This window comes from Peromyscus leucopus, chromosome 3 (assembly GCF_004664715.2).
Source record: "Peromyscus leucopus breed LL Stock chromosome 3, UCI_PerLeu_2.1, whole genome shotgun sequence".
NCBI classification, from domain to species: domain Eukaryota; kingdom Metazoa; phylum Chordata; class Mammalia; order Rodentia; family Cricetidae; genus Peromyscus; species Peromyscus leucopus.
In genome coordinates this window covers 53,132,278-53,145,432 of record NC_051065.1, presented here as the reverse complement: position 1 = coordinate 53,145,432, position 13,155 = coordinate 53,132,278, and the positions used below count along the sequence as shown (strand labels likewise).

General features: G+C 41.4%; 2 protein-coding genes across 9 annotated transcripts in view; both read left to right on the top strand.

The window, feature by feature from the left end:
* The window catches only part of Agbl3 (ATP/GTP binding protein like 3), an 83,700-nt gene extending 80,619 nt beyond the window's left edge, over positions 1-3,081 (top strand). For all 5 annotated transcript variants that reach the window (XM_037203658.1, XM_037203657.1, XM_028866118.2 and 2 more), the window contains one exon: positions 2,363-3,081. In XM_037203658.1, coding sequence (XP_037059553.1) covers positions 2,363-2,762 — 400 coding nt within the window. In that variant the 3' untranslated portion in view covers positions 2,763-3,081. The remainder of the gene's footprint in view (positions 1-2,362) is intronic.
* Positions 1-13,155, top strand: part of Tmem140 (transmembrane protein 140) — a 35,145-nt gene that overhangs the window by 13,882 nt on the left and 8,108 nt on the right. The window contains exons 1-2 of one of the 4 annotated variants that reach the window (XM_037203665.1): positions 8,373-8,889; positions 9,595-9,610. The exons of 1 other annotated variant lie outside the window; for it this stretch is intronic. The gene's annotated coding sequence lies outside the window, so the exon portion shown is untranslated. Of the gene's footprint in view, positions 1-8,372; positions 8,890-9,594; positions 9,611-13,155 lie in introns of those variants that run through there. 2 more of the 4 variants (XM_037203664.1, XM_028866128.2) reach the window with 2 other exon arrangements.

The following is a 13,155-nucleotide window of genomic DNA, read 5'->3' as shown; positions in this document are numbered from 1 at the left end:
CACCCATATACATAAAATTTTAAAAAGAAAATTTTACTAAGTACTATGAAATAGGAAAAATTACTTAGAAACCATATCAAAATATTATTATCTTAATTAAAGAACCCTTCATGGCTAGAGAGGTGGTTCATCAGTTAAGTGCTTGTGGGCAAACAAAGACATGAGTACAATTCCCAGCACCCAAGTAAAAAGTTGAGTGGTTGATGCATGCCTATAATACTAATTAGTGTTGGAGAGGCAAAGACAGAGGAATGTCTGGGGCTTGCTGTATAATCAAACTACGCTAATAAAATAAATATCATACATTTTTATAGCAAAATGAAATCTTAGAGACCCTCTAAGTCTATAAGAAGGTATGTCCTAGAGTGATTCCAACTTCAGAGTTCCTGTCTTGGAAAAAAAAGGGTGGAAAGCACCTGAGGAAGACACCTAATGTCAACATTCCAAAACCATGCACACTCATGAACATGTATATACACATATATACATACATAGATACAGAGAGAATGCTCCAATTCAACAGTTAGAAAAACATTTCAGGGCTAAAGGGATGGCTCAGCAGTTAACAGCATGAATTGCTCTTGCAAAGGACCTGTTTGTTCTCAGCACCCACACTGGGCAGCTTACAACCACCAGGGAAATCAGTCACCTTCTTCTGGCCTCCACAGGCACACAAACACACACACAGGCATACATATAATTTAAAATAAATCTTCAGAAAAAAAAACCATGTCATTAGAAAATTGGCAAAAGACATTAATAGGCATTTAGCTAAGCAATACATAGGTAGTGCACAACTACAAAAAGTATTAGCATCAGCAATGCAAGTTAATACACAATAAGCTATTGCTGCACACATATTGGAATAGCTAAACAAAAACATGAAACAACTGGAACACCATATGCCAGTGAGGATGCAGACCCTGGGTCATTTATATATCGCTGCTGGGAACATAAAATGGGATAACAACTCTTAAAAAAAAATTGATAGTCTCTTAAGTAAGTATCTCATGGCTGGTGTGATGGCACATACCTCTAATCCTAGTACTTGGAGAAGAAAGAGGAAGACTGTAAGTTCAAGTCCACCCCAGACAACATAGCAAGAGTCTCTTTCAAAAATAAAACAAAAATAAATATATAACTACCATATAACTAGCAACTGCTTTCCTGGAATTTAATCCCAGTGAGTAAAAAACAAGTTCACACAAAATCCTGCACATAAATGTTTATTCAGCTTTATTTGCAATACCCATAAACTGGAAATGATCCACAGGTCCTTCATTGGTAAATCATTAAATTGTAGTATATATCCATGCTACTGACTACTACTCAAGAAAATTGATTTAAAAAAAAATTAACAGGAGAAACAGAACAACAATGAACCCCCAAAGAATTATACTGGGGTGGTAGAAAAATTAATTCCAGAAGGCTGCACACTGTGTGGTTACATTTACATAACATTCTTGAAACAACAAAATGATATCATTTGGAAGGCAAGTTAATGTTTTCCAGGAGTTAAAGAGAAGTCAAGACAGGAGAGAAGTGGGCCCATAAGAACAACATGAGGGAGGGCATGGTTCTGTATCTTGTCTGCACCAGTGGCGGTCTATTCACTGTGCTGTTTCCCTGAGACTTGAAAAAATGTCCCATCTAGAGGGATCAGGGGAGGGGTATATGCAATCTGTCCCTATCATTTCTTCCAAGTGCATATGATGCTACAATTACTTCATAACTTAAAAGTTTAATGAAAGTAAAGCTAAAATTCCCAGTTAAATAGAATTCTAAAGAAAAATAGACTGTAAATAGCGACAAGTAATAATTTAAAAATCTCCCTCAAGAGGGAAACGTCTCTCTCTTAAACTCATTAACTCTTACTAGTTATCTAAAAATATCCTATACCATGTATAATCCATCTAGTCTAATGGAATAAACTACATTTTTTTCCAATTTTTTTTTTTTTTTTTTTGGTTTCTCAAGACAGGGTTTCTCCTTGTAGTTTTGGTGCCTGTCCTGGATCTCGCTCTGTAGACCAGGCTGGCCTCAAACTCACAGAGATCTGCCTGGCTCTGCCTCCCAAGTGCTGGGATTAAAGGCATGCACCACTGCCTACCTGGAATAAATTACATTTTAATGGCAAAGTATAACCACGTCCTCTGGGTGTCTAGAACAGGATTGAAGTAGAACCAAACACTTAGAACCAGAGATGAATATTTAGCTCATCTTCATAAAGCTGAAGATAAAGTCTTAAGGGAAAGTGAGCTCACCCAAGGGAAAATATACAATCTGCATTATGGCAGTATTCCTAAGACCACAAAGTAGGTACACACTAGGCAAAAACTCATACATTTCATTTCTTTTCTAGACTTATTCCAACTTCTTGCATAAATATAAGAAGATACAGCACACCTTGGACACCAACCAGAAATCTCCCTTTTAAAACCCAAAGGAATCTTATGACAAATGCCTCAGAATGGCTCCGGTCTGTGCCTCAGGGCTCATTTGAAAGTTTATCACCCCTCTGCAATCTTCAGAAGAGGAAAAAGCATTCTGAACTCTGTGGCAGAGACACTGAAGATAAGACGCTTCCCAGCAGCAAACAGGAGACTGTTCCCCCACGTTCTAAAATGGATGCAAATGTTGTCCAGGGCAACAGTCTTCAGCCTCAAGAGTTCATTCTGAAGAGCTCTGAGCAGATGGCTCTTCATCCAACTAAAGGCAACAAGAAACCAACTGAGAGTGATGGCCGCTCACCTTCCATCTGAAGCTCCACGGCAACAGTTCATCACGCTGACAGTTACTCTGAGAACTGTGGCTGATCGAGATGTGCTGACACAGTAAATGTCAGCAGCTCCCCTCCCCCCTTCACATGCATATGTGGATACTGAACTACAGATTTTACATAGCCCATCTTCCTTAAAGGAAACATCTTTCAGAGGTTTTAAAAATCCAGAGGAAATATAGAAACGTTAAAAACACATATATTTAATTTGTATCAACATGGGAAAGCGCTTGAAACTGTTGATTTCTTCCAAAATTATGTGTGTATATAACAACAAAAAACTAAGACTTCAAGAAAGGAAAGAGATTTTAGTCCCTTTATTGAATCAGCAGCCAGCATTATTCCTGCATCTCTTTTAGATAGTTGGTATGCTAGAGAAAGCACAGGAGAAATAAACAATATCTCTCCCTTCTAGAAGAACATCATATAATTGTTCCTGTGAACATACATGATAGTTGGGCATAGTGGCATACTAGTAATCCCAGCACTTGGGAGGGAGAAGCAGAAGGATCAGGGATTTAAGGCTAGCCTGAGCAACATTTAAAAAGCAAGATAATAAATACTAATAATAACTGAATAAGAATACATAGTAAAGCACTAATTTGTATACCTCCAGTTGATGAAAAAGCACATATTAAAAGATGCTAATTGAACAGACCAAAGGGAACCAAATGACATGGAAATATATTATGGTTTCAAAGTCATTTTACATCTCATAATTAAGCAAAGTTGTGAAAGATTAGAAGTCCCATTTTTCCTAGAGTCAGTGAGTGCACACCTCCAGCCTTTTATTCAAATGGATACTTTGGAAGCAAGTCCTACACGTCACATTTGTCATAAGGTGGTGAGCAGTCAGGCTAGGGGGTACAAGCTATAATCCCATCTGCTTAGGAACCTGACTCAGATTACAAGTTCAAGGCATGAGTTCAAGAGCAGTCTCAGCAACCTAATAAAATCCTGTATCCAACCAAAAGACTAAAACAACAAGGAGGGAAACTGGGGGTGTAGCTCGGTGAGAGAACTACATGCCTAGTGTGGGGAGGCCCTAGTTCACACCCCAGTATCACACAAAAATACAAATAAAAACACAGGGAGTACAAGGAGAGATTCCTGCAGCATGTGCAAAGGAGTAAGTGTAGCAAGTGTGTCAGTCAAGATGAAGGTGAGTGAGCGAGGAAGCAGGAGACACAGCAGACACAGGTCACAGGTCTAAGTGGGATAAAGAGACTGCAGTCAGTGTTTCTAGTAGCTGAGAAGGACTCGAGAGCTCACTGCAGTGTTAAGAGAATAAACGTTATTTGTAGGGAATTCTGAGCATAAATTTCCTCAAGAATCCTTACACATGGTAGGAAACAACTTTTTCTCAGTAAGGACTGTGTTGTGGGGGTTGGTGTCTGGGATCCCAGGTCCCTAATTACTTTGCTAGGAATTCTTACCTTGGTAACTGACACCGTGATAGAGTACGAGCTCTCAAAAGTCAACCTGCCCCTGTTCTCATAAATCAGGGAAAGCTAAACTTCATGAAAATCTAAATTTTATAATTGACATTTGTTCTTTGAAACTTCAGTTATATGAAAGTTTGAGACTACAAACTCTAGAGTTGAATATCTTTGTGAGTATAACCAAAGTAACAAACTGGTCTCTTGGAAGACTGGCGTGTACAGAGGTATTTCCTTAATTATTTTGCCTTTATCCTTTCCCTTATAATCCTCTGCCTTGTACCATATTTTTTAATGTCTTATTACATTATTTACTTTTTTGTGGGGGGGGGGTGTAAATGCTCGTGCACCATTGGGTCATGTATGCCATGGTACACATGGAGGTCAGAAGACAACTTGCTGGAGTCCATTCTCCTATCACATGGGTACAGGGATGGTACTCAGGTGGTCAGGCTTGGCAGCAAGTGCCTATACCCACTGAGCTGTCTAATAATCCCTCCCCTTGTCTCTTATTTGCTATAAATACCTGACATGTAGACCATTTTCACTTTGTCTTCATGTTATAATATTTAAATTTCCTAAATATGGTCTTCCTTCCATAAAGACCATTCATTCCATCTGATTATTATGTAAACCTTACAGTACAACTGGAAAGCCTGTACTTCTCCTTGAAGATTAAACTCAAAAGTTCCCTTCTCTGGAAAATCCCCACTAGATCTCTCAGGAATTTATAGTAATTAGATTAATATGCCAAGGCTTTGAGTGGAATAAGTAGGCACTATGAGAAAGGATGAGTAATACAGAAAGCTGTAAACTCTAAGAAACAATGGCTCGGAATTAAAGACTAATGAATACTGAGCTCATCCATCAGTTAGGTACAAGTGAGGCTTTTCTCCATTTAGAATGATGTTGGCTGTGTGTCTGTCATATACATGTTGAGTATGTTCCCTCCAATCCCACTCTCTCTAGGACTTTTATCATGAACACATGTTGGAGTTGGTCAAATGCCTTTTCTGCACCTATTGAGATGATCATATAATTTTTGTCTTTAAGTCCAATTATATGACTTATTATATTTACTGATTTACAAATTATTTTCTTTAATTCCTACTCAGATTTTTATTATTTTTTTCCTTCTTCTGGATTTGTTCTTGTTTTTCCATATTCTTGAGATGCATCAAGTCATTTCTTGGGGTCCTTTCTGATTTTTTAGTGTAGGTTCTTAGAGCTATAATTTTTCCCTCTTAGGACTGCTTGTAAAGTGTCCCAGAGGTTCTGCATGTTGTATTTTCACTTAATTCTGGAATTTAAAAAATTTCTTTCTATATTTCTTCTGTATCCATTCATCACTCGGCAATATGTTGTTTTAATTGCCATGAATTTGTGTAATTACTAGTGATTCATTTATTATTGATGCATTGTGGTCAGATATAATACTCAGAGTTATTTCAGGTTCTCTGATTTTTGTAAGATTTTTGTGTGTGTCCTGGTGTGGGCAAAGCCTTCAAAACCAAGAATGAAAATTATATTTTCCTTCTTGTAAGTTTATTTTCAAAGGTAGTTTGCCAAAGCATTAGAAAACTAATTAACACACCTAATATACAAAAGTAAATTTCCACCCCACAAGCACCCCAGCAATGAACATTTAGAATTTGAAGGTAAAAATCACAAGACCATTAACACCAAACAATAAAATTCTTAGGTGCAAATCTAACCAAACATCAAAATATATGAAGAAAAATTTTAAAAACTTGGAGAGATCAGAGCATTCAATAAATGGAGCTCTATTTTATATTCATGGATGTGAAGGCCCAGTAGTGTCAAGATGTTAGCTCTTCACACCTTGATCCATGGGTCAGTCTCAAAACTGCAGTGCATTATTTGGTGGATCTCAACAAGCTGTGTCTGGAGTTTATATGAAACAGACAACATTGCAAAAGATCTGAGTCAGGGGACTGACATTAATTGACTTCAAGACTTTCTCTAAAGCTACAGTGATCAGTGCTGGCAAAAGAATCAGCAGACTAGTGAGACAAAATAGCCCAGGAAAGTTCTGGAGAAAGAAGTAACGCAGTGTGATGGAGCAGTGCTAGAACGACTGACCACTCATACACAAAACAGCAGACGGAGTGGAGTCCAGACACAGACCTCACAGCACAGATTAACTCAGCGGGTCCTCAAGTCCAAAGCTGTGAGAATCTAGCCGACAGCATAGGAGAAAGCCGACATGACACTGAGTGAGTCAGGATTGTGTGCACTTTTCTCTCCGTTTTGCAGTGAACCTAAAATTTTGGAGTTCTTTTCAGAAATATAAAAAGTAGGCAGAGATCCATTCCTAGAATGCATAGTTTCCTTACCTGTTCCCCAATTTAAAAAAAAATAAAAACTGGTAAAATGATTTTTAGAAAAACTAAAGTCTCCAGAAGTTGTCCCCAAAATGTATTTCAGGGCCAGTGAGATGGCTCAGCAAGTAAAGGAGCTTCCCTCCAGGCCACACAACCTGAAGTCAATCCCTGGAACCCACATGGAAGGAGAGAAACAGTTCCTGCAAGTTGTCCTCTGACTTCCACAGTCTTGCTGTGTGTGGGCTCGTGCGCCCACACTCACGATAAACACAATAAATGAAAAGATGTGCATTCCAGAAAAGTTAGAGTCCTCATAATAAATGCAAGGCTGTATCCACTTCCCTCCCTTCAGACTTCCTCCTTCAGCCCCTCTCCAAGTTGCAGAGGCAAGTTGCTCCAAGCAGGTGCAAGCAGGTTAGAGACATCCCTTTGCCACCCAACCATAGTACAAAGGCTCTTCCCCTTTGTACTGGAGCTAGTCACCTTTGCCCAGCTTCTTCGTAAGGTAGAAGTTCCATATGGGAACTGTCAAGTTGAACAGACCAGACTACTGCCTCACCAGCACCTACTCTAAGAACAGCCATGTCATTCAAGACAAGCAACACTGTCACGAACAGCAGCTCCACAGAAATAGCTCAGATATCAGGTCTCGGGAAAAGCATACATAAGAGCAAAGAGTTCCGAAACTCTTCCCAAGGAAACTTGTTTAGCAGAGTGTGGGGAAGTTCGAGGGCAAAGTCTAAACAGCGAAGGCTTTGGCAGCAGGAGGTTAGTTGCTCATTAAAAGCAGTAAGCTCGACCACGGACTCGGTAGATCATCAGAACCAGTGAACAACCGAGCAAGCGAGCCCTGTTGGAATGAAAACAGGGAAAAAGGAGGAGGAGCCAGACATGGTCTGTAATCCCAGCCCTTGGGAAGCAAAGGCAGGAGGATTTCTGAGAGTCGGAAGCCAGTCTGAGCTATAAGGTGAGACAGAAGGTGCCTCACAATAACAGAAGGAAAGACAGAAACATTGCAGGGGCAGGGCTGACTTAGACTCCAGTTGAAAATGGCACAGTGGTTGCACATTTAATTTTTTCTTCCCAAGACCTCACTAAAATGGCACTTTCTTTTAAAAACAAAAAGCCGAGAGGGCAAAAAGCTTTGAACTTCCCAACAATAACAGCAAAGGTGGACAGTGTGGAATACAGTCTCAACACTGTATAGGAAAATGAGTTTAACCAAAAGTTCTGTCCAACTTTGAACAAGCTTAAGAATAAAATAAAGATCTTATCAGTTTGGCAAACTTTAAAAAAAAAAAAAAACCTTTGGTGTCCCTCCTTTCTCAAGAAATCACGGAGATTAATTCTAACGAGTAAATAAACCAAGGAAGAGAAAAGTTTCTGATCCAGAAAAATAAGAACTCGAACCTAGCATAGAGGCAAAGAGAATCCCTAGGAAGAAGTAAGACCTCAGTTGGGCACAGGGTGTCCTAAGAAAGGAAGAGAAACCCAAGAATAAGCATTATTGGGGAGCTGTCTACTGTCTTTCCCAAGCTTACCCAATTTCAAAGTTCCATCGATCATGTGAGCAGCGAAGGCAAGTTGTAAGCTCGGGCCACAAGTCCCCTCCCTACGACTTTGAAACTCAACGCTTTCTTTCTCTTTTAGTTTCAGATGGGATCACACTGCTCCTGTTGCTCCATAACTGTTGAGCATTGGCAAAGTTTCCAATACAAAAAAACAGTCCCCCTCCCCTGCCCCCCCAAAAATGGGTCCATGGTATATCTGCCTTCTGAATGAATGAGTAGAGGGGACCCAGGTTCCACCTGTGCGCTGGCTGGGGGATTGGCCACATGATCTAAGGCCCTCCCTAGAAAGATTCTAGGTTGTGTTTATCTGGGTTACATCCCCTGGAGCTCTGGAAGCTGGCATCTACTTTCCTTTCAGAAGTTAGTGTGGTACAACCAGCACCCTCACCTGGCTCACTGATCAGGTGGTTTGTGTGCTCAGGTGTGGGTCATGTGCTCCGGTGAGCAACAAGAAGTTGTTTATGCTCTTCATTTCTGAAAAGTCATAAGACACAGGCAAGTTAAAAACCGAAAGTGAAATCAGCTGATAGTGACATCAGTCAGCACAAATGTACCAAAGTTCAGAGTTGTTTACTTGGACACTGCTGTGAATGCAGACAGGACACTAGCTCCGGGCTGGGGATTGCAGCTGCTCTCCTCTGCCCTAGTTCCTGGAGCCTGACATCAGAAAGCAGCCCAGGAGAGAATCCATTCCCCGGAGTCGATTTCCTGTGTCACCTTTTGATGAGTGTTCGTGGGCTCTAGCCTTGGTTTTCGTAAGTACCTCCTCACAGCTCCACAGCAGAGACAGAGGTGTTTGGGGCTCACAGACTTCACAGTCTAACAACAAGCAAAGGGGGAAGGCTTGCTCCGTGTTTGTGGCCTCCTCTCTCCCGGGGTGTGCACACCCTTTTACCTCTGTCCTACCCGCATGCTCTTAAGCATCATTCTGTGTACCTCTGCCTCAGAGACGATGAAGGTAACACTGGGAAGTGGTTAGAAACACATAAGCTGACTGCATGCAGCCACCGGGTCTCTGCACAGCCTGTACCGGTAAATATCTGTGGCTGCAGGACACACTGCTCTCCAGAAATAGACAAACAAAACCAGGCCACTACAGCAGCAGCTAAACTAATACCAGGACTTCAGAAAACACCAAGGAAAGGTGTGTGTTCCTGGCTAAAAGAGAAGTATAGGATCTAAGAGACTTTAAAACCTTATGTCGTCAGAGACTGCATTTCAGCCCCGCAAAGCAAACTCACAGGGTGGGGGTCAGGGGGTAGGGGGTGTCCCTTGGAACAGATCTTGAGAGTTTGGAGGTTTGGTTTTGTTTTTCCTAATCTGGGCTGATTAGTACCTTACACTACACTCTTTAGTCTGTAAAAATCAAAGGAGTTGTTCAGTAAGGAGAGAGAGAAAATGGGGACAATCTTTTCTTCAAAACAACTGAGCACATTTTCAATATTTTCTTCCCCTACCAGGTCTTCCTAATCTCAGGTCTGTATTTTACACACAACCTTTTCTACAGTTCTTACTTTGGTTCCCACATTATCAAATTACTAAGGCTATGGTGACTTGTTTTATAAATTTCACTTTTTCACAAACAGCACATAATTTCGGGAAGATTTTAATGTAGTCTTCACCCAGAAATACCAATAGCTAGCCAGCACTGGGTCTTTAACTCCTTAGTCCCTCCTTAGGCCCTCTCTCCCATGCCTCTTTCTACAGATGACTTATCACCGCAGGTGCTTCTGTGACCTTCCTAAAAGCTGCATGCTGGCTCATCACCTTGATGTGCCATGATTAACTTCTAATGTTGGGGGTTCAAGCTGCCACCTGCTTTATGTCCGATATTGTGATACCCATCCTGTGTTAATAAACCAGGAGTTATATTCCTGACACTGTCTTGGGAGAAGGTTATAAAAAGTGGGTTATTAGGCCAAAATACATACAAACTTTACATTCAGAGTCACTGTTAGAAAGTCAGTCTTGCCAGTTGGAATGTCACCGAGAGGGTTATCTGTAGTTTTTAGAGAGGAACACGGAAGTTGTTACTTAGCATACCTTGGAGGCATTAGGAAAGAGATTTTTTTTTCATGTTAGCTACATTCTATTGTGAATTATTTGTATTCCCTCATTCATTTTTATATCATGCAGTGCTTTTTGATGTTTGCATGAACATTTCCATATATTAGGTATATTAATCACCTTATAGTTATTGTAGATACTTTCCATGCTCATTGTCTTTTAATTTTGTATTGCTTTTATTACAGGTGCACAGAAATCTCCATTTTTAAATAGCTAAATCTATAATTTCCTTGTAGTTTTGATATAAGTTCAGAATGTGCTTTCTCATTCATAAATCAAAGTTTATTTTTTCTAGATTTCATTTTACATGGATTCATTCTTGAATCCATGTGAAATTTATTTTGGCATATGGTATGAGGTGATGCCCTAAAATAGTTTGGGGTTTTTCTTTATTTGGGGGGAGCTTGTTAATAATCACTCACTTTAGCATTAGCTAGTTAATAGAAGGTGCTCTCAGGACTCAAACCTGATGTCTCTAGTGCATACAGCTCTTCCTGACTAATTCTAATATGGAACCATTGCATTACATATTCCCGCTGGTTTCTCTTCCTCACTTTGCCCTGTTCATTTCCTTCCCAAAGATTTTCAAAATGATCTCCTTAAAAATCTATGTAGTATATGTCTTACAAGCAGAGCACAGGCTCAGTTGAGGGGGGAGGGGGCATTTTGCTTGGCCGGTGTGTCTTTAATTCTTCAGGACCCCTGACTCAAGGACCTCCCAAAGGCATCATTAGTGGGGTCAAGAGATGAAATCCTAGCCTGGGAAAGGGAGTGGCACCTCTCAGAACTGCAGCGAAGAGTGTCAGGGCTCAGTAATGAGAACCAGATCCCGGGAAGCCTGGTCCTAAACCTGCTGAGAGACCTGCCAGTGCAAAGTGATGGAGGTGCGTGCTCACGGCAAGGATGGCTTTCTACCTCCCAGGTCTCTGTAAACGTTGTTCCCTGCTGGGTTATGCCCTATGCTAGTGAGCAACAAAACAGTGGAACAAATAACAAGTAATATTAAAGGAGCCATTTAGCTACTTCAATGACTTGCCGTCCACCTCTTAGCCTAGACCATGCGTCTGGCTTTTTGTCACAGTCTCTTGGTGTAGTCATATTTCTGCTGGTCAAGCTATTTTTATTTATAGAGCAGAACAGGCCACCTACACCACTAAATACACTCAAGCAATAACAATGCCCTAGCCCATTTTTGAAAAACTGGGACATGGACTCATATTTCTGCCAAAGGAAACATGACCCATTTCCCATTCTCCTTCCTTTCTATTCCTGTGAGGACCACACCTAAGCCACAAACACTAATCTTAAACATGTTTAGCCAGGGCCATTGGCCGCCTCTGACAAAGAAATGGGCAGCCTTGCTCTCCCTGAAGCTTGTCAGTCTACTGTTCTGACTTCACTCACTGCATACTCCACCCTCCGCCTCTACCTCAGTTTCCTTTTCTTCCCCCAAATCACTGCTTTAGCCTCAGGATCAGAGCACACATACACCTGCACTTAAGCATGTGCCAAGAACTGGTCCATTCATGAGAACAACTCATTTCAACCTCCCAAAGCCCCATGCAGAACCAGAAGGTAGTGACAAGAGAGAGACTTGAACCCAGGTGGTTGTGGGAAGAATTTTTTAACTGAACCAGAGGACAGTGGAGAGAGTCAAGAAAGTGAAAGAGGAAGAAGCTTATGAGAAGTCATGTGTGCCACTGCTGACATCCAGTCAACCACTCCTGTCATCTAGGGGATGTTTGTTGAGTGTGTTCTAGATGCCAGGAGCATCTAGAACAGAAAAAAAATGTAGATAGATAGATAGATAGATAGATAGATAGATAGATAGATAGATAAATAGATAGATAGGACAAATAGGTAGGTAGATAGATGTGAGAGGTAGGTGGATGGATGGATGGATGGGTGGGTGGAAAACAACCTAGTAAGGAGAAGGCTGAGTTGGTAAAGTGTTTGCCATACAGGCAAGAAGACCTGAGTTGGGTTCTCAACATCCACATAAAAGGGTGAAAATAGTGGCCAGTACTTGTAATCCCAGCATTTGGCAGAGATGGGTAGATAGATCCCTGGGGCTCACTGGCCAGCCAGCCTAGCTTAACGGGTGATCTCTGGGCCAATGAAAGACTTTGTCTCATAAATAAGGTAGATGGCATTCCTAAGGAAAGAATGGCACACCCAAGGTTGTTCTCAGACCCCTGCACATGAAGATACAGCTACACACACACACACACACACACAGAGAGAGAGAGAGAGAGAGAGAGAGAGAGAGAGAGAGAGAGAGAGAGAGAGAGAGAGAGGAGAGAGGAACACACAATACAAAACAGAACAACAACAAAAAAAAAAAACAAAGACAGACAAGCATTTGTTCCCCTGGAGTTCCATTCTGCTGGAGGATGGGGTAAGCTAAGTGTTTTACATCAATGGTAACGTATACTGATGAGGAAGGATGAGAGCACCAGGCTGGCCTCCTGGAAGAAGAGGATGTTGCGGTTTCCACAGTGCTAACCAAGGAAGATGTCCCTACATACAGGCAGGCATTTAAGCGAAGCCCCGAAGGGGAGGGGTAACAATGAGGAAAGTCCTGAGCTTGTCTGAGATTTCCAGAAACTACCAGAGAAACCAGTGTGGTGAGGGAGGGAGGAGAGAGCAGGCGTACTGCAAGGCTGGGAGGGAGGGTGTGGAGTGGCACGTGGAGGGTCTTACTGCTAAGAAGCAGAAGGAAGGGCCAAGGATTTCTAATGTCACCCAAGAAAAGAGAGCTCCTGGGAGCAGCAGTCCTTCACCCTACTTAGGAGCTTGCTCAGGGCACATGAACACCTGCCAGGCAGACGATATGACACTGTTCACAGATGAGGAAATCAAATGTTAGTCGTCTAGGTGGCCCATTCCTGGAGAGGGGACACTGACTGTGGGGACTGTCGGCATGCAAACGGCATTCCTTTTGGCACACTGTA